Below are 18924 nucleotides of genomic sequence, written 5' to 3'. Positions count from 1 at the left end.
GGCTTGAAAGGAATAGAAAGGAATGAATAATAAAATCTTGTGGCTGACCAGAGAGTCCAAGACAGCTGGACTGTGATTGGCCATTAATTAAAAACAACCACATGAGACCAATTAAAGATGCACCTCTTGCATTCCACAGCAGCAGATAACTATTGTTTTTCTTTTCCTCTGAGGCTTCTCAGGAGAAAAATCCTGGCAAAGGGATTTTTCAGAAAATATCATGGCCACAGTTGTTATTGTTGTGTGTGGTGTGGAATGCATGTATTTATAGCTATTTCATGAGCTAGCCTTTAAGGGAACACTTCTATAATCCCAGAATGTGCTTGACAGCTACCGAACCTGGTTAAGTTTCTTTCTGGGTTTCTTCTGTAGGCTTGTTTGGAGTAGTGGTAAGCAGTTACTGCAGCTTTGTGAGCGGACCAGGAGGGTGAGCAGGAGGAGCGGTGTCGGGCGCTGCTCCGCTCAGTGCGGGGTGAGCAGTACCGGGCCGGTGCGGGGAGGAGCGGCACCGGGGTCGGTGCGGGGCTCTCCGGCGGAGGAGCGGTGCCGGGAGAAGCGGTACCGGGGCCGGGGCCGGGATGAGCGAAGCGGCACCGGGGCCTGTGCGGGGCTCTCCGGCGGAGGAGCGGGCCGGCTCGTGTCGCTGCCGCGCGGGGGCGCTGGCGGACAGCAGCGGCGGCTCAGCCCGCCGGCCTCCTCCCCGGCAGGGGGCGCCAGCGCGGCGGCCGGGCCGGGCCGGGCGCAGCCAGCGAGGCCTGCCCTGCGCGGCAGGGCGGCGGTGGGCGCTGCGATTGGCCGGGCGGGTCACGTGCGGTGGGGGCTGCGGCCGCCACAGTAAACATGGAGTCGATCTTCCACGAGCGGGTGAGTGAGGGAGCGAGGGAGAGAGTGCGGGGGGACCGGGCGGGTCCCGCTGCCCGCCCGCCTTGGCTGTAGCGCCGTCGGTTGTGGCCGTCCGGGCCGCCGAGACGGGGGAGGCGCGCGAGCGCTCTCTGAGGAGCTGCTGGGGCGGTGCCCGGGCCTCCCGTTCCTGCGCTGAGCGCGGGGCAGTCCCCGGAGCCCCCGGGGTGCGCTCGGCCGGTGTCGGGCCGGGCCCCGCTGGCCCTCCCTGGCATCTCGAACCTTCGGCAGTGGCTTGTCCTCTGCCCCGGGGGAGAGCCGAGGCCTTCGCTCCACGGTGCCTGTGGCCCGTCCCGGCTGGACGCTGCCAGCCCTACAGGGAAAGGAGAGCTCGGACGTCCTCTTTAGCACGGGGTCTGCGTTCTGGGGAGTGCAGAAACAGCCCCAGGTGTGGGGAGGTGTGGGCTGCAGCTCGCATGGCAGAGAAATGAGTCCGAGGATAAGCAGGGGCGGGCAGGGCTGCCCGTATGCTCTCAGAGCCGTCTCGTCACCCAGCCTGGCTTGGCTGTGCCTGTGTAATGAGCAGGGAGGGGGAGAGCCGCTGGAGAAATCGCAGTTTATATAGTGTGCTTCTGTGTGCCTCCTGTTTTGGAGAACAAATGCTGCTGTGAAATGCTGTGATTTATCCAGATTCGCAAATATGACCTATTTCTGTTCTAATGCTGTTCAAATTGTAATTGGATTTGTCCTTGCACTTTGCCAGTGTCTCTTCAACTTTGTTGTGTTAATCTTACTACTAGTTCTGTTACTTTGTTTTGTTATGTGGGATTGGTTTCCTTAAGAAGTCAAGTAAAATAGCTGTGTACTTTCCTTTAAAAAATTGCTGTTCTGAAATCCATAAAACCTGGGGAGCAGGTTTGGGTTTCAAAATTTGGTAAGTGTTGTGATGTTAAGTAGCTGCTGTTCAGAGGGTGAGTGTTGGATTTCAGCCGTGATGGCCTCTGCTTCAGTGACCTTCAGTGTGGCTTTGAAACCAGTTTAACAAAATGTACTCTTTTCTTACATGGCCTAGCTTATCACAGTACAAATTAACTTTTTATTGCTAAAATGTTTCCTTTTAGAGAAATTACTATGTAAGCATGTAATACAACTAATTTTCAGTGGTATTTTACTATCTCTCTGTTTCGAAACCAGTTTCATATTATTCTGGTGGGGAAGCCTGTGATTGTTGAGCAGGTTCTTCTGTCACAGTTTTGTCCAGCAGTAGGGATGTGCTCCCAGAGGGACAGAAGCTGCTGTTTGCTCATGAGTTCCTTGCTGCAGGGAGGGCATGAGCTGGAGGAGGAGGCCTGGCTGGACAGCCAGCGTAGCTTTGGTAACTCATTGCTCAACAGAGCGGTGAAGCCATAGGAAGGTTCTGGAGTAAAGGGAACTTTCGAGGTTTCAGCTGTAAGGGAGATCATGGGGGAGTTCTGCATATGATTTGTTTGATGCTTTTATGGAATTTTAAACAATATTCTTCAAAGGCAGATTTTTGTATTCTTAGTTTCTGTGGGTGTGGTTTGAGGGAGGCCTTGTCTGTTTGGTTTTTAACGAAGAGCATGTGCAGGAGAGTTCTTAATGTAAATAAAATGAAGACTGATTAAAACAGAGAAAAGCAGCATTTTAAAACTGATGTTACTTGTCTTGCACATGGAGTTGCTGTTATTTGTAGAAAAAGGTTGCTTTTCATGGGAAGCTGCTTTGGTTGGTTTACGTTGTGGTTTTTTTAACGAGGCTGTATTTTATCTCATATGTGAAAATGATGGAGCCTATCATGCATTCATTCAGATCAGAGATTTTTAAAATTTTTACTACAAAACCATGGCTGACATTGTTAATTATCTCTTTTAAAATTTGTGCTGATGTTTTAAAAATCTTACACTATGGTTCTGTAATGTGCTGGATATGTAACAAAATACCTGAAATGGTTTTTTATTTGAATCAATATCAATTGGTCTATCAATAAAAAAAATTCATTGTTTAATATGCTGAATGTAATATTTTGTTTCCCCATCATTCTTTTCAAGATTTTCAGACTAGTGGTATGACCTTAATTTATCTACTTCCTATATGTAAATTTCAAGTGGAAAAGGAGCTTTATTGTTAGTCCAGCACCTAATCACTTTCTCAGCAATAACGTGGAGAGCAGATTGTCAATAGCCACCCCTGGAAGAGAACAATAGTTAAAAAATATTGAGTGTCTGTTATAGCAAATGTTTGTTCTAGGAAGCAGGGATCTAAACTGTTTGATTTTCATGTATTGATGTTTGGGAAGAAGATAGAATCCATTGTTCTGATGGTTGTAGAGTCTCTGTGTGATTTGTTGGGTCATTAGGAATATTAATGGTGTTTTCAAAAGCAATTTTTACATGAAATTTATTTCCCTTAAAGAAATAAGGTAGTATGGATGTTGGCTTTTCTCCCATCAAGTTGATGGGAGGATTGTATTCTATAGCTTGCAGTGTAATACATTAAAAGAATGTCTGGTGTTCTGCAGGAGTGGGGAGGGCAGAAGTTTGCCAGAGTGAAACAGGTGAGTCTTTTTACAGAGTTTGCATCAGTCTGGGGTGATTTTTTTTTTTCTTTTTCTATTGTTTTTTTTCTCTTTCATTATTAGCAAGAAGGCTCGTTGTGTGCTCAGCATTGTCTGAATAATTTGCTGCAAGGTGAATACTTTAGTCCTGTTGAGTTATCCTCTATTGCACAGCAATTGGATGAGGAAGAAAGGATGAGAATGGCAGAGGGAGGAGTGTCTAGTGAAGAATACAGAACATTTTTACAGGTAAAATTATGTTCTTTTTAGGTTGCTTGATATTGCCGGAAATGAAATATTGTCTGGCACAGACCTATTCTTGCATAGCTAGACAAGGTTAATTTTCTAGTGCTGAAGCTTTTTAAATTTATAGGCCTTTTCATTCATGCATCTTAGATATGTCATTTTCAAATGTTACTAGTACAGCTTTACAATAATTTTACAAAAAGCTACATTACCTTCATCTTACAAGTAGGAAGATCAGGCGTGATGAGGAGGATCAATAATTTGCCTTTTGTTTTTGTAAGCCAGTATCAGATAGGAACAGAAATTCCCATGTCTATCTGCCCTTTAAGCACCGAACATCTCTAAAGGTTTGAGTTTTAAATTAAAATGCCTATTTGGGGCATTGTAATCAGTCTTACAGACGAGGACATAAATCATTGCTTTAAGAATCTGCAGTTACATTTATCTTCACAGCTCAATTATTTTTGACCTTTTATGCTTATACCATTTTTCCCTTTTCTCCTTCCAACTTCACATCGAGCAGCAGCCTTCAGTAAATATGGATGATAGTGGATTCTTCTCGATTCAAGTAAGCACAGCTCTCTTCTGACACCATTTTCTGTTTATGCAATATATGTTCTTTTATGTAATTTAAACGGCATTGAGCTTTTCCATCCAGTTACCACTTTATGGCCTTAATGGGATTAAGTGCTGGAGTTCCAAATGTTCAGAGTGTTTTCCTTTAAGAACAGTGGCTTGCAGTTCTTCAGTTCATGGGCCTCAAATCCATGGGAGAAACATGGATTCAGGAACTGTGAAATTGCACCTGCTGGCAATAAGCTTGAGTTCTAAGCTGTTTCTTGTGGGCACTTCAGGTGTAGACCTTGGCTCCCAGGTGAAAAAGCATAATTCAGATTGCTTTCTCAAATTATAGATTGGAAAGCCCTTGGCAATGGTTACAGGGTTATCACAGTGATCTGAAGATTTTTCTTGGGTGTTTTTGGGTTTTTTAAGGCCATAGGGGAAGAGTAATTAATAATAAATACTTAAACCAGACCAACAGCAAAAAAAGTTTTGAACACCAAATTGGGGGTTTTGTCTAGATTAGAGCTCTAGGCATCTTTGGCTGTCTCCCAAGCTTTCAGTGGTACTTGTCAATGCTCCAGACTCCCTCAAGAGCTTCACTTCCTTACAGCCAAATGGGCTGGTTTTGTTTTTAACAAGAAACCATTAACAGTTTGGCTTTCCTGCTGTCTTTGGGCTGCTTCAGTAGCTGAAAAAAATGCTTCCTTGTTCTACTTTTTTGTCCTGTCATTGCTTTGTCATTTGAGGCACAGTTGGCTTGCTGAAAGGAATTAAAATCGTTAAAAGTTCTTACAGCCTTATTTCTTGTAGCTTTAAAGAGTTATTGTAAAAGAGTTGGTGCTCAGATCAATAAACTGACTGATCCTGTGATAATCCAGTGGTACAAAATTCCCAACAGTTACTGTGAAGAAAGATTGAGATTGTTTTGTGGGGAGGGGGAAGTAAGGGCAGAGCAGTGCATTGCAAGTAGAGAGATGATAACTACCAAAGTGTCTGTGGAAGGTGGAATGGCAGCTTTGTTTGGAGGAGTATGCTCGTTAACCAGCTGAATTAAATCCTAGTTTTGTTCCTTCTCCTTAGATAAGATGTGAGTGTTATGCTTGCACGGGGATTCATGACAGCTGCATTTTGAGTAATGTGATTCCTAGGTTTCCTGGCAATGTTTGAAATTAATTTTTATAAAAACAGTACAATTGTTTAGCACAGCTAAGATGCTTGCATTGCTTGAATTTAGATTTGAACTAGTCTGACTCATGAAAAGTGTTCTTTTTTGACAGGTTATAAGCAATGCCTTGAAAGTCTGGGGTTTAGAACTAATCCTCTTCAACAGCCCAGAGTACCAGAGGCTTGGGATTGATCCTATGTAAGACTCTTTTAGCACCTTGCTTTTATTTTACTGTACAAAATACTTTTTGTATTTTACATTTTAAATCTTTCTTTTAAATGGCTGTTTTATGCTCTGTTGCATTTTGATGTTTGTATTGCCCCTGGCTTTGATTCCTTTTCCTTTTTTTTTTCTTTTTGGGGGTGCATGAGAACATCTGTCCTCTGTGCCTTCATGGTATTTTAGTATCTGTGGCATCACAGATATATGGAGATTTCAGTGATATTGGCAACTTCCTGAATGTTATAAAAGCAGTATGAGTATTCTGTAATGTAGCATCAATAGTTGTATTACTGAAACTTTATTGTATTTAAGTTCGAATTAGTGATAGCAAAGATCTTAAACATTATTATGTACTCTGATTTTAGAGTATTTAATTTTATTTATATCTTTTGTTTTTCTTTTTACAGAAATGAAAAATCATTTATTTGTAATTATAAGGAACACTGGTTTACAGTTCGAAAGTTAGGAAAACAGGTGACACTGTCTTTTTTTATTTTAAAATTTACTTCAGAAATGGGTGTGGAGAAGTGGTTGCAAGTAGATTGTGCTTCCCTTTTGCAAGCTTTTGCTGCAGTTTGGTTTAATAGTATCCCATATTACAAAAAAAAAGGTAAATGTTTGTTTTATCAGGCAGGTCATTGTAAATATTAGCCTGGGAAAAGACTGTAGGATCAGTTCCCTAGTGAATGTCCATTGGGGAGCTACAGCTCTGGTAGGGTCTTAGGTGACTTCTTAAGCTATTTCATATAAAAGCTTATGAGCTTTTATACAACATGAGCAGATTTGGTGTTTGGTTTTTTCAGGGTTTTTTTCAGAGAAAACATTCATGGAAAACAGGTTTAAGAGTCTATAATAGTGGGACAGGAATCTGTTTGCCCATTTGGTTCCATTTTGCAAGTTCTGTCTACTTATGTTGTCATCCAGATTTAAAAAATAAAGAAAAATTGCTTGTTAGTGAGAAAACTAAACTGTACTGTTTGGCTTTAGTTTAAAAGTATGGCTAATGTTTACAGGCACTTTTTGTTTATTTGATATCAAAAAGGTTGTCTTTAAATTATGCTTATTATGCAATGCAGCCGTGATGGGGTGGAATTTTATGAGGGCATTCTAACCCAAGACATCCTAAGTTGGAGAGGGAATGCTTTTGTCCTCTTTTACCTGTGGCTTGAAACCACGTGAAGACAGTACTAGGTGTCTGTTATCTAGAGAGTAATGAGAAAATTTGACAAAATAGGTTGCTTCTCTTCTGTTACAGTTAAAGCAAAATTAGTTTAACAAAATTTTCTCCTCCATAATGTCTTTTAAAAGTTGCTATAGTCTGTCCATCAAATTTTTCACAGAACTTTTTATTCCCCTGCTCTTCTACACTGTTTGTCTTTTTACCCTTTGCTAGTGGCAAGGAGTGTTTTTGGCAAATGAAGATTGCATGACAGGGTGGTAGATAGTCACTTATATTGTTGTATGGGCCTGGCTGCAGGTGTGTGGATGCATATATGAAAGTTTGGGTAGATCAGTGCATTTCTGTGAGAATGGAGATAAAATTCTCCTTCCACTAAGTCAAATGGTGCTTTCTGGTTAAAACTGTATAATACTGAATGAGTAGGTCTCAAAAAAGTTCTTTAGCTACATTGGAATTATATATGGAGGCTTAAAGGTAGAGTATTTTGTTTCACATTGAATATATTTTCTCTCTAGAAGTTTGATGTAAATTTTATGTAAGTAAGTAATACTGTTTCTCTTTAGAAGTATTATAAATTACTAGTTATGGTCTTTGGGTAACTAGAAATGAATTGTGTATGTTTATGTGAAGGTGTTCCCTGTTGTAATACAGTGCTGTACTCTCAGAACACTAAATTTGAGTAATTTTTTTGTTAATTTAAGTTTAAAAATTATCTGAGAGAAGGGTAAACACTACTTTTAAGCATCACTAGCTATTGAAGGTGTAATGTTCCATGAAAGTATTTAATTGAAATAATAGAATGTCTGTTTTCTGTGTCTATTTCTTAACACATAGCATTAATTAATGAAGGGTTTCTTACTGCATTAGTCTCAGGTTTAAAACTAGGATTAAGCAGAATTTTAGAATGATATCTGAAATAAAACAAAATACAGTAGTTAAAGATTACCTGGTTTAATGTGTTTCCCTGGTACCAGTGTTCAATAATGTGAGAGAGCATGCAGTAATTTCCACACTTCAGATGTCCTGTTAGAGTATTTGAAGGATAATGTTTAGCAGTAAAGGTATTATGCTTCAAAACACTTAAATTTGATAATTTATTTTACTATATTGATTTGGATATTCCATAATAAAAAATTACCATAATGTACAGGAATGGATTACCAAGGAATCTTCATGCTAATTTGTTCTCTCAACCTTTTTTTTTCTTAATTACAGTGGTTTAACTTGAACTCTCTCTTGATGGGTCCAGAACTAATATCAGATACATATCTTGCACTTTTCTTGGCTCAATTACAACAGGAAGGTAATAGTAACTTGCAGATGTTAAATCTCATTAATTAAAAGTAGGTAATAATCATTATTTCTTACAGCTTACATATTCAGTTAACTACCCTTAGTTTTATGATTGAAAGAGTGAAATAACCCAAGTCCTTATAATAAAAGGTAGAGTCTTAGATCTTAAATTGCACATGATTGTATTCCATACAGTGTGCATTTTAAAGTGCTTGTATATGAACTTTAATGCTTTAGACTTACCATTTCTTTTTCTCAGGTTATTCCATATTTGTAGTGAAAGGTGACCTGCCAGACTGTGAGGCTGATCAGCTGCTGCAGATGATTCGGGTACAGCAGATGCAGCGACCAAAACTGATTGGAGAAGAGGCAGCACAGTCAAGAGATCAGAGGTAAGGTAAATAAAGATTTTATTTTAATCATGTTCAGTGTGATTGGTTTGTAATTTGGAAGTAACAAGAAGTACCTTTAGTTCAATGTGCACTGCTGTTGCACACATGAAAAGCAATTTGATGGGCAGCAAATGGTGCATTTTTAAGTGGACAAAAGCTGGCTTGATGGGCATTGAGTCTTTCCATGTGCATAAGCATATCATAGTGCAGATTTTTGACTTAGGGAGGAAAATGGTGTAGCAAATCTTATAAACTATGGTTAATAGTAATTCTTTTATAATTAAGACTGGTTTGTGCATTCTGTCATAAGTAGAAAAGAATGAGAAACTGGTATTTGAATTCCGCATCATATAAATCATACAGCATTCCCTTTTGGAATAATTTTGCTGTAACATTGTGGTGCTGCTCATTTTTGATGCGTTCTGCTAATATAAAACATGCTTTAAAGCATATAAAATTAGTACTTGATGCACTTCTGCAGTCATTTCACTGAATTTTCATAGTGAACAAATTGCATACTGATAAAAAGGCTTTAGGCTTCTCAGAAGAATTCATTACTTTTTTCCCCTTTGTAAAGTTGAACTGCTGTTGTAAATTGATGGAATAATTAGCAGTAACATGGAAAGTGTGTACAGTTTACATGGGTTCTGTTGCTTTAGTGTGGCCTTCAAGGCCTCCTTGAAGGTCTCCTGAGAAGGAGACCGTATGCACCCTTTTCTGCTTGTGTCACTGTTTAAATAGCAGTAGGTTGGAATAACATGTATCATGGCTTTTTGTGGGCTTATCATTTTTGAAAATTTACTATCTTAACAGCTTCTTGTCAACATGTGCATTGCTTTAGAGGTCAATGTGTGGCAAATATATGTTATTTTGTGACTTTTCGTTTTTCAGGAAAATACTTGTTTATGTAACGGACTTTCACAAGAAAAATGTTTTTCCCAAAGTTAAACCTAGAGTTAAATTGGTAGAATGTACTAATTTAAACCTCATGATAAAATGTAATATAATTTCTGTCTGAATTTTGCTATGAATGTATGAATTTCACAGGCTATCCCGAGGTGATGTGGACCAAGCAATAGAAGTTAACCATCCTTTTGATGGAACAGGCATGTTAGATGAAGATGAAGAGAATTTTCAGAGAGCCCTGGCTCTAAGCAGGCAGGAAATTGATATGGAGGATGAAGAGGCCGATCTTCGCAGAGCCATCCAGCTCAGCATGCAAGGTGCAGTGCTCATCTCAATTTCTTACAGTGCTTTAAGCAGCTCCTGGAGTCAGTTTGTCAGGCAATTTTTCCAGCATGTGTCACCATCTCTGGAAAGACTGGTTTGAGGCATGGAAGGACAATCCAGGATTGCATGTAACTATCTCCCTCCTGCTTTTTAAAAAGTTGTAACTTGGATGTTGTCATTGATTGTTAGGAAGGAAGAACAAATTGGCAAAGGGTAGGAGGAAAGGGAAACAGTCCTAAGGTGAGGAGAAGAGAAATTATCAAGCAAAGTCCTTCTAGGTGCTTAGATCTCAAAAAAGTCTTTCTTCTTCTCAAGTTTGAGGACATTTTTTAAGTTATATTTTATTTACTAACTTCATTTTACTATAATTAGTAGGATCTGGCATGTTCTGCTTTCAGGCAGCCGTCGAAGTGAGCTCTCAGGCTCATCACCACAGAATGTGCCTCAGCCATCTCACAGCAGTCAGACAGAGTCCCTTTCCTCAGAAGACCTGCGAAGGAGAAGACAAGCATATTTTGAAAAGTAAAGTAGCTGATAGAAAACTGCATGTGGAAGTACATGTATTTTTCAGTGCTTTTGGGGTGTGGATGTGTTTCTTACTGAGGTCCAGCTCAAATTTTCTGTCTTAATATGATTTCCTAACAGTACCTGTATTTTACTATTCTCAGGTGGTTCCTGTGGTTTCATCCTACAGAGAAACCTTTAGTAAGAGTGTTTGTTAATAATGCAGTAGTCTTGTTATTACTGCAAGTCTTGTGAAGAAAGAAAAGAAAACGTTATAGGAGTATTTTAAATGAAATCCTGTACATTTCTGCAACTACCTTCTCAAAAAAAAGTATTATTTCTCTAAGACTCTGCTTTGGGTAATGATGCATGTGCATCACATAAAAACATTGTACATATTTTATGTTACTGTTCTGGTGTATCTTCTTACTAGATAGTTGAGCTATTGTAGCTTTTCCTTATCTCTGTCTTACAGTAATAGAGGAAATAAAGACCAGGGAGAAATGCTATGGATGGGAGGAGTTAGACTGCACATGGTAGGATAAGAATGCAGAGCTACCAAATCCTGGGAAAATAGTCTTGTGGCTTGGAATATAATACTGGGAAGATTATATCTGAAGGTTAGCAGGGTGAAATGATGAAAGAGATTTTGGGCACAGGGGTGTTATTGTGTACCAAACAGCTTCTACTTCTGACTTGACTCACGTCTCATACTGATGTTAATCTTATTCTCTTACAAATATATGACACTTTCAGACAGCAACAACAGCTACAGCAGCAAAATCAGACTCCAAACCTACAGGACAAAGCAACTCTTAGTTCAAGCACTCCAGAATCTGGCCCAGGTATTGTTTTTTAACCTTGGATTCAACACTGAAATGTGTCTTCTTCATCTTTGTGTTGTTTGTTAATTTTCCTTCCCTGCCTGCTTTGCACTTGAGCAGCCATTCAGATTGTGTATTAGAGCCATTACTGTATTGGCAGTGAAGGAAAGAATCAGTTTCCTGAAAAGCCTGTTTCCATTTGAATGTCAATATCCCATTTCAAATTTAGACCTTTGCTATTACCCCAACTGTTTGTTTTCTAAATTAATTTTAAAGTTGTGGAACAACTTGCAATAGTATCTGACAAAATTACTGGAACCAGTTTAGAGAAGACCATGTGTAGACCTTACCAGTGGCAGGTATTGGTGATCCAAAACCGGTGTATATTGTTACAAACTGACTTTTGGTGAAAAACTGTTTGCAAAATGTTCAGTGACTTTGAAAACAAAACCAGTTTTGTCAGTGGGGTAGGAAAAGGTGGGTGTGGACGAAAACAACAAAAGCATTTAACTATAATTAAGAACTGTGAATTTATTACAGCTTGTATGCATGTATTGTCTTTAGGAGGAGATATGAGTGAAGAAGACATGCTTCAAGCAGCCATGAATATGTCTCTGGAGTCTGTCAGAAACCACTTGAATTCAGAAGAGGAGAAATAACCTCATTTTTTCCCTCTTATTGACAAAACGCTAAGTCTCCATTAAAATTCTACTGTGTGGATGTTGCACAAGCAGGGTTCATTTCAGAGTTCTGGAAGCAGGAATGAAAGGGGGGCTGCTAGAGGTCAGTTTAGAGAGGATCTGCAAATACAAAAAAGATTGCACTAATTTAGAGAACTGTAGCACTCCTACAAAACATCTGCTCACAAGAGTAGCGGTGTTAAAATTACTGGAACCATTCACACAAAGTTAGACAAGGGTAGCAGCTGTAACTTCAAAAAGTAAAGCTTTTAAAGCTTGCATTAAAAAAGCAAGTTTAAATTGTTTTGAAGAATTCTATAGAAGATACAAATGGTGCTGAAAACAGCATCAAATTATTTTCTTCAGTACTAATGGAAAAACAGATACCAGTAATAAGTTATGCTCATAAATTATTTTTAATAGATCACTCTAAAATGGAGAGAGTAATTAAATTCCAGTTATCTTAAATAATTTATTTTGTGATTGTTTATTATGAACGACTTAATGTCAACTTTTTGATCCTGCTGTCCACTTTTGAAATGATCCATTCTGCAGGAGAAACAAAAACTCATAAATTTCATACTTTTCAATTCAAGACAAAATTGTATTGTTGACTATAATGTTATTCCTGAGTCTTTCAGTGATTTCTGACTTTGTAACAATTCTTGGTTTAACCTTCAATTCCAATTGTAAATTTTAGGTCTGTGTTTAACATACTGTCTTTTAGCAGATAACTTGCCTTATTTGGCTTGGGGTTTTGTTGTTCTTGTTTGTTTTTAATTATTGTTTTCTTATGTTCTTTCTCGTTAAAGCCACTTTCTTTTTACTTCAAAAGCAGCATATACTCAATTGGGTTTAGCAGGTTTTCTTTTCTACCTCTTCCAGAGAATTTTCCTCTTCAAGCTCAACCCTTTATTCTGGCCTTTCAGTATGAAAGAGCTGTAACTGAGTCTAGGAGAAAATAGGAGGGGGTTTAGGTGCCATAAAGTCAGTGCCACACACAAAGATGCACTCCTGCAATCTGAAATGACCCCTGTTCAAGTAGCTCTTTTAAGAATGAATATTTATGCCTGTGTGGATGTTCTTTCTGAAATGCTTTCCATGAGTGTCTGTCAGAATGTTGCAGTTTTTTCAGGAATGGCCTTTATTCACGCACCTTACAATTTTTTATTACGTTGTTTCTGATCCTGAGAAAAATTGGGAAGCAAAGTATGTGAGATGGCTTATGCTACTGGTTGTAAGACATTTGCTTTGATATCCAGGATGAATGTGTAACAGGATGACCAAACCTGACCTTGAACTTCAGTGCAACAAAAGAGAGATGTTTCATTTTCTTAAATGGTGCTTGAAATACAAATTCTGTTTACATATAAATGATATGGAAATATGTTGTAGATAGAGTATATAAGCTGTAGTCCAGTTAAAGCATTAACAGTTAGCACAGGCATTCTAAGAATCTTTCAAAGATAACCCCAAATTTCTTTATCAAAAAATTCTCAAGTTACATCTTTGCACAATAGTAACACTTAATAAAATTAGTAGGAAATGAATGGTAGCTAGATGGATATACACATTCAGCATCAAGTAGTACTGTACATGAAAGGGCTCTTACCTCTCAGTAAAGATTTGTTTACAGCAATGGTTTCCTGATAGCTTGGGATATTAATATAGTATGCATAGTTGAGCTAAATTCTGTTTTTCTTATCTATGTGCTGGATTTTCACCAATGTCACCAGAACCACTGGTATGTGTTACACAGTTTGGATTTTGACATGAGACAGCACTACTTTTTAAAAACTGATTTTTGTATTTTTAAAATAATCCTGTCATCCACATTACAATTATTTGTGATGTCTCAAATTAATATAGCTAAACAATTACTTTAAATGTCCATGTATGCATATGCCATTTTGAAATGCTGTATTTTTCAGGGTGTGATTTTTTGCTTTCAGTTTGAAATTTCTGTGAAACTGAAAGCAAGAAAGGTGTCTAAAGCACTGATTTTTTTTTTCCTCATCTGTCAATTAACCACAGCTTAATTTTCCTTTCTTGGTTGTGCCATAAACTAATTCTGAAATAAGACTCATTTTTATAAATAGATTGGCAAGCTGATGCCAGTATTTGGAACTCGGACCTTTTATTCTCTCTTATAAGAACATAATAAAAATATTATTTCTAGCTCTAGCAGCCCTATATTAAAAAAACCCCAAAAACTCAGCCCCTTAAATCTCACTGACCCTAACCCAGGCCAACTACATGATTTTATAATCACTAAAACATGGAGGTTTGCCTTTGAACTTTCATGTCACATCATAAATCACTTCATCACCCCAGTATTTTAATATGGAAGAAATAAAATGTCAGTGCCTGAAAGGCACAGCTGAGTCAGTGATCACAGGGCCAACTGTTTTCCTTTCTATGGAGAAATGCTGTCAGTCAGCAAATACCAGTTTGATTTTTAGAGAAATGTCAAGTTGAATGATGTAGGCATATCAATTAGACAAGCAGTTACCAGAGAGCAATTTAAGCTATGTCTGTTAATTAATGTGATTTTGTCACTGAAAAAGACCTAAACCAGCCAGTCCACCACTAACTGTAATGTTCCCAAGCACCACAGCTGCACCTCTTTTAAATAGCTTCAGGGAGGGGGCTCAACCACTTGCCTGGGCAGCCTGTTCCAATGGTGGACAACCTTTTCAGGGAAGAAACACTTCCTGGTACCCAAACTGAACCTCCCCTGGTACAAACTGAGGCCATTTCCTCTCACCTTGTCACTTGTTACCTGGGAGCTGAGGCTGACCCCCACCACACTACAACCTCCTTTCAGGGCTTGTAGGGAGTGACAGGGCCTCTGTTTGAACTGTACCCAAGGAAAAACTCATACTAATTGCTGACAGTACATTTTTTATAACCCAGGTCTCAAGTTCAAAATGTCTGGGCCTGCCAAGAAGCTGTCAATAAACTGCTGTCATTTTTTGGTGTTCATTCTTTCAGTGGTAAACAGTTATCAGTGTGACTTAACTATGCTTTTAATTTACTAATTTAGAGTGTACTTCTGGTGTTACCTACCCTGTCAAGCTGAAGGGTTGGGTTTTTTCCCATGTTATAGCTTTAGGCCAAAGTCCATTGTAAGGGAGCAGACATTGGTTTTTGTTGGTGGGTTGTTGTTTTTTTTTTTAATTATAGAATTATATTTGATGGAATTTTAGGCTTCATTCATTCAACAGACTTTACTGTTTTCCAGTGAATGGTCCATGTGACATAAGTTATGGTTTTGTGCCAGTAAAAATAAAAGGGGCAGGAGTAATACAATAAATGTCTTTCATAATTGCTTCTCTGAGTATAATTCTACAAACTGCTTTCATGGTGTTACAGTGAAGGCAGGAGGAACAAGAGCTGTAATGCAGTCATGCTTGCATGCAGTTCTTGTTAGGCACAGCAAGTACAAATATGGGCTGTTTAAATGCTTACATTTTTCTAGACCTGAAACTAATACATGATATGATATGATGCTGGCTTACTTTAGCATTTGGGCTTCCTATGTCCTTCAAAGAACTGAAGCAAATTTAAGTGTAGTTTTCAGCTAAGGTACTTTTCTGACTTGTCATACTTCATTACTTTGCAGACTACTTCAAAATAACCAATACAAATGTAAATCTATGATGTGTTTTAGTGTTGGACTACTGCTTCTGTTACAAACTTACAGAATGGGGGGGATTAAAATTGCTTCTGCAGGTGTCTAGTAGACAAATAAAATTTGCAGGCTAGTTTGTCTTATTAGGAAACTGACTGGCTTAAAAATTAACATGTTACCGTTCTAAAATGTGACATTTTCTAGTATTAATTGGTTCAAACAATAATAAAAACATAAAATGGTGGCCTTGTACAGAAAAATACAGTATAGGGGAATAGGATCAGAGAATTAGAATTCAGGCTTACAAAGTAGTATTCTGCAGTTCAAGTTACCAGCACTTCACTTTTAAAGGGATTGAAATAAGAATCCAAGGAAGAGAATAACTGATGTGGAAGCTTTTTTTAAGGGCTTAGGTAGAAAATTATGTTGTTTGCTTGGTAAGCCATTACTGTCTTGCATAGAACAAACTTAAGTCCTGGAAAATCTTGATAATTATTTACAAATCATTAAAAAAAAAAAAGAGAAAATATGTCCAATATGTAATAAATACATACCTATTCCATATACACAATCACTTGGTCAAGTGAGAACAATACTTAATACATTCAAACTGCCTGGGTCCAAATACTTACTTCTTCAGTTAGGATTGGTAGCTTTGTCTTGTGTCTATGTTTTCATCTTAAAAGCATGAGCTCTTCTGCAATAAATTGTTTTAATCCTCATACACACATTTTGCCTTATTTGCATTTCAGAGATGGAGGGAATGCTGGAGTATTTAACCTGCCATACTCACCTTCTCCCCCAGTTACAGTTCTTCAGACAGTTAGTACCTGTGACTTTTCAACTGCTTTCATCAAATCAAAATACTTATATATTATTTTCTTTGTTAAGAAAAATAATTATAACTACAATTTTCTTTTAATCTCCCCCCATCCTCAGTGCAGCCACTGTTTGAATTCAGGAGGGAACTTCAGGAGGGAAAAAAGGGATGTAATACTTAAATGCCACTGTGCAAAAGCAAAATGAAAAAAAAAAAAAGAAGATAAAACCTTGATTTTGTCTTTAAAGCATGTAAGCTTTGATAAAATGTTACTTTTTGCTACATGAAACCCCCTGTGTACAAATCACTGTAGAGTTAGGATTTTGTAAGGGAATAATTTTTCATCTCTTAACCTAATAGTTGTGTATTTTAGAAATAATTTTCAGTAACATTTTTTTGTCAAGACTGTTTTCATATCACATCTCTGGCTCTGGATTCCTGTATAATTTTGCCTATTTTGTGTATATAAAGCATAGAATACTGAAAAGATTTAAAAAGGGAAAGCTGAAATGCTTTGTCATTGTTTTGACTGGAAAATGGCAGCACTGTTCGATATTTTGAAAATGCTCTCCAAATAGGCATGAATATATATGGTTGTATTTGATATCACTTTTTTAAATAAATATGATTATAGCTTCTAATGTTTCTCTCAAGTATTTGCATATATGCTTTCCCTTACATGTGGATTGGACACAGAATCATCAAACATTGAACTCCTATCCCTGGTATCAGTGGGCTTTGCACCAGAGGTGTTTAGACACAGCAGTGGGATAGTTTTCTGTTGCTGACATTTCATCAACTCTGAGTCTTTGCATCTGTTGGTACTCCAAAAGTTGGGTAAAGACACTCCTGTTGAGGAAGGAAGTTGGTGCCAATTGTAGTTATGTTACATCTTTTTAAATTGTATGCTTTCTAATTTTTAAAGCTACAGTTTCCTGCTTTGCTGCCAGAATACTCATTCTTTTTGTGACACAATGCATTGCTCTTGTAGCTTAGTCAAAACAGAGTATACTGGATGATTTCCCTTACTAACAGTGGATGAAGTCAGCTAAAAAAAATTACTTGCAATGCTAAATAGTTTCTAGTTTGCAAGATTACTAATTAAAATGAGCAGTACTAAAAGTCTTCTGTGCTACTTTATTGACTACATCCCTTACTTGGCATTACAAAATTTACCACCATAAAAGACATTTTTATCATCGCTAAATATTTAAATGTCTGCAGGACATCTGTGATCTTAGTTGAAAAAATGCTGTTTTCCCATAAAAACTCTTTAGCCAAACTAAATGACACATCTTTACTGTCATGAGGACCCATATGGGCTTTGTTAAACCAATGATAAGGGGTATTTTGAGTATTGTAACTTTTCATCTCCATTAAACCCAAAAGTGCAAATTAATAAAACTGATAAAGGTACATGCCTATATTTCATGCTATATCACAGCACTAGCACTTCCTACAATTCTGATGCCTTTTTTTTTAAGCCAGAAACAGATTTGAAGTGGTGCGTGATTGGTTTTACTGTGGATAATCGTAAGGGGGACAAGTATGCCATTAGATTAATATACTGGTGAAATCAGTTATAAACCTGATAGAAAAACTGTTCCATGAAGAGGGACAAGTCTTTATTAGAGAAGTTTTAACTTCTAAACTTCTGGAGCACTTACCATGCCCAGCCTTAGCATTGCCTGTGCGTGGCAGAGGGCAGTAAAAGGTGATAGAGCATTGCAGGCCAGCCCTGAACCCTTCACCAAGCTCTGCAAAATCCTGTTTGGGGAGCAACAAGCAGGTTCTTCCATGTCTGTCTGGTAATGTTTGCCAGCTTGTAACTCCAGAGCCTGTGTTTTGTGCCTGCTGCATTCTCAGACTTCTAGAAAAGATTTCACCTGTGAAATGCTCTTCTCAGCTTCATTTTGCTGTTGATGTGGTGCTTTAATTACACCTCTTTTTATGTAGTTATCAATTTGAAACGGGCAGTGATCCAGCTGCTCTGTATTTTAAGTCCAGCATTATGTATATGTATAAACATATATGTAAATGTATAAATACATTTCCCTGTATTTATATCAGCATTTTTATAACTATCATTCTGAGGGATACAAAACTGCTTTTTGTGTAACAGTGCAGTACTCTTTGTAGTCCAAGTTTAAATACTTCGCTTGATAAAAAAACAGAAAGAACTTTGAATTGGAGCAGTTTTGGGGTTCTGGCTGGAAATACTACCAAGAATCACAGAATGGGTCAGGTTAGAAGGGACCACAGTGGGTGATCTGCTCCAACCTCCCTGCTCAAGCAGGGTCATCCGAGAGCAATGGCACCGAATTCAGATAAATCCCGAGTATCTCCAGGGAGGGAGCCTCCACAGCCGCTCTGGGCAACCTGTTCCAGTGAGCAGTCACTGCACAGTAAACAAGTCTTTCCTGATATTCAGGTGGATCTTCCTGTGCATCAGCTTCTGCCCGCTGCAGAAACCTCGTCCTGTTGCTGGGCACCAGCGGGAAGAGCCCGGACGCGGCCCCTCGGCCCCTGTCCCTGAGATTCTGATAGACACCGACAGGGTCCCCTCAGTCTTCCCATTCCATTGCACTCCACGTACATCCAAAGCAGCCGGGGCTTCAAGATCTCGTGTGTGTTGTGGGAACAAACACAAACCGTGCCTCATCTCGTGCACAGCACACTGTTTTGCTCATGGCCCAGATCCACCCGATCGGGCGAGTTCCCGATAATCACACGGCGCTCCACGCCGCCATCCCGG

At 38.6% G+C, this 18924-nt stretch overlaps 1 protein-coding gene across 2 annotated transcripts; it reads left to right on the top strand.

Moving 5' to 3' along the window:
- The first annotated feature begins 756 nt into the window (after window positions 1-756).
- Window positions 757-16810, top strand: ATXN3 (ataxin 3). Of its 2 annotated transcripts, none has more exons than XM_059473560.1 (11): window positions 757-864; window positions 3500-3664; window positions 4185-4229; window positions 5503-5588; window positions 6020-6086; window positions 8008-8095; window positions 8345-8477; window positions 9525-9700; window positions 10110-10229; window positions 10968-11056; window positions 11600-16810. In XM_059473560.1, the coding sequence occupies exons 1-11, from the start codon at window positions 841-843 to the stop codon at window positions 11609-11611; spliced, it is 1005 nt and encodes a 334-aa protein (XP_059329543.1). In that variant the 5' UTR covers window positions 757-840; the 3' UTR covers window positions 11612-16810. The 2 variants fall into 2 exon arrangements, with proteins under 2 accessions (XP_059329543.1, XP_059329542.1); XM_059473559.1 differs by having other exon boundaries at window positions 10106-10229.
- The last annotated feature ends 2114 nt before the right edge of the window (window positions 16811-18924 follow it).

The sequence above is a fragment of the Ammospiza nelsoni genome, chromosome 6 (genome assembly GCF_027579445.1).
Source record: "Ammospiza nelsoni isolate bAmmNel1 chromosome 6, bAmmNel1.pri, whole genome shotgun sequence".
Lineage (NCBI taxonomy): Eukaryota > Metazoa > Chordata > Aves > Passeriformes > Passerellidae > Ammospiza > Ammospiza nelsoni.
Note: the sequence above shows the minus strand (reverse complement) of the source record. Positions and strands in the feature narration are given on the sequence as shown.

Excerpts from the sequence above, each read along its gene's own strand:
- ATXN3 (XM_059473559.1), top strand. The coding sequence starts at position 841 with ATGGAGTCGATCTTCCACGAGCGG. Across the intron at positions 5,589-6,019 it reads AGGCTTGGGATTGATCCTAT|AAATGAAAAATCATTTATTT; the intron begins GTAAGACTCTTT and ends TTCTTTTTACAG. Across the intron at positions 6,087-8,007 it reads TTCGAAAGTTAGGAAAACAG|TGGTTTAACTTGAACTCTCT; the intron begins GTGACACTGTCT and ends TCTTAATTACAG.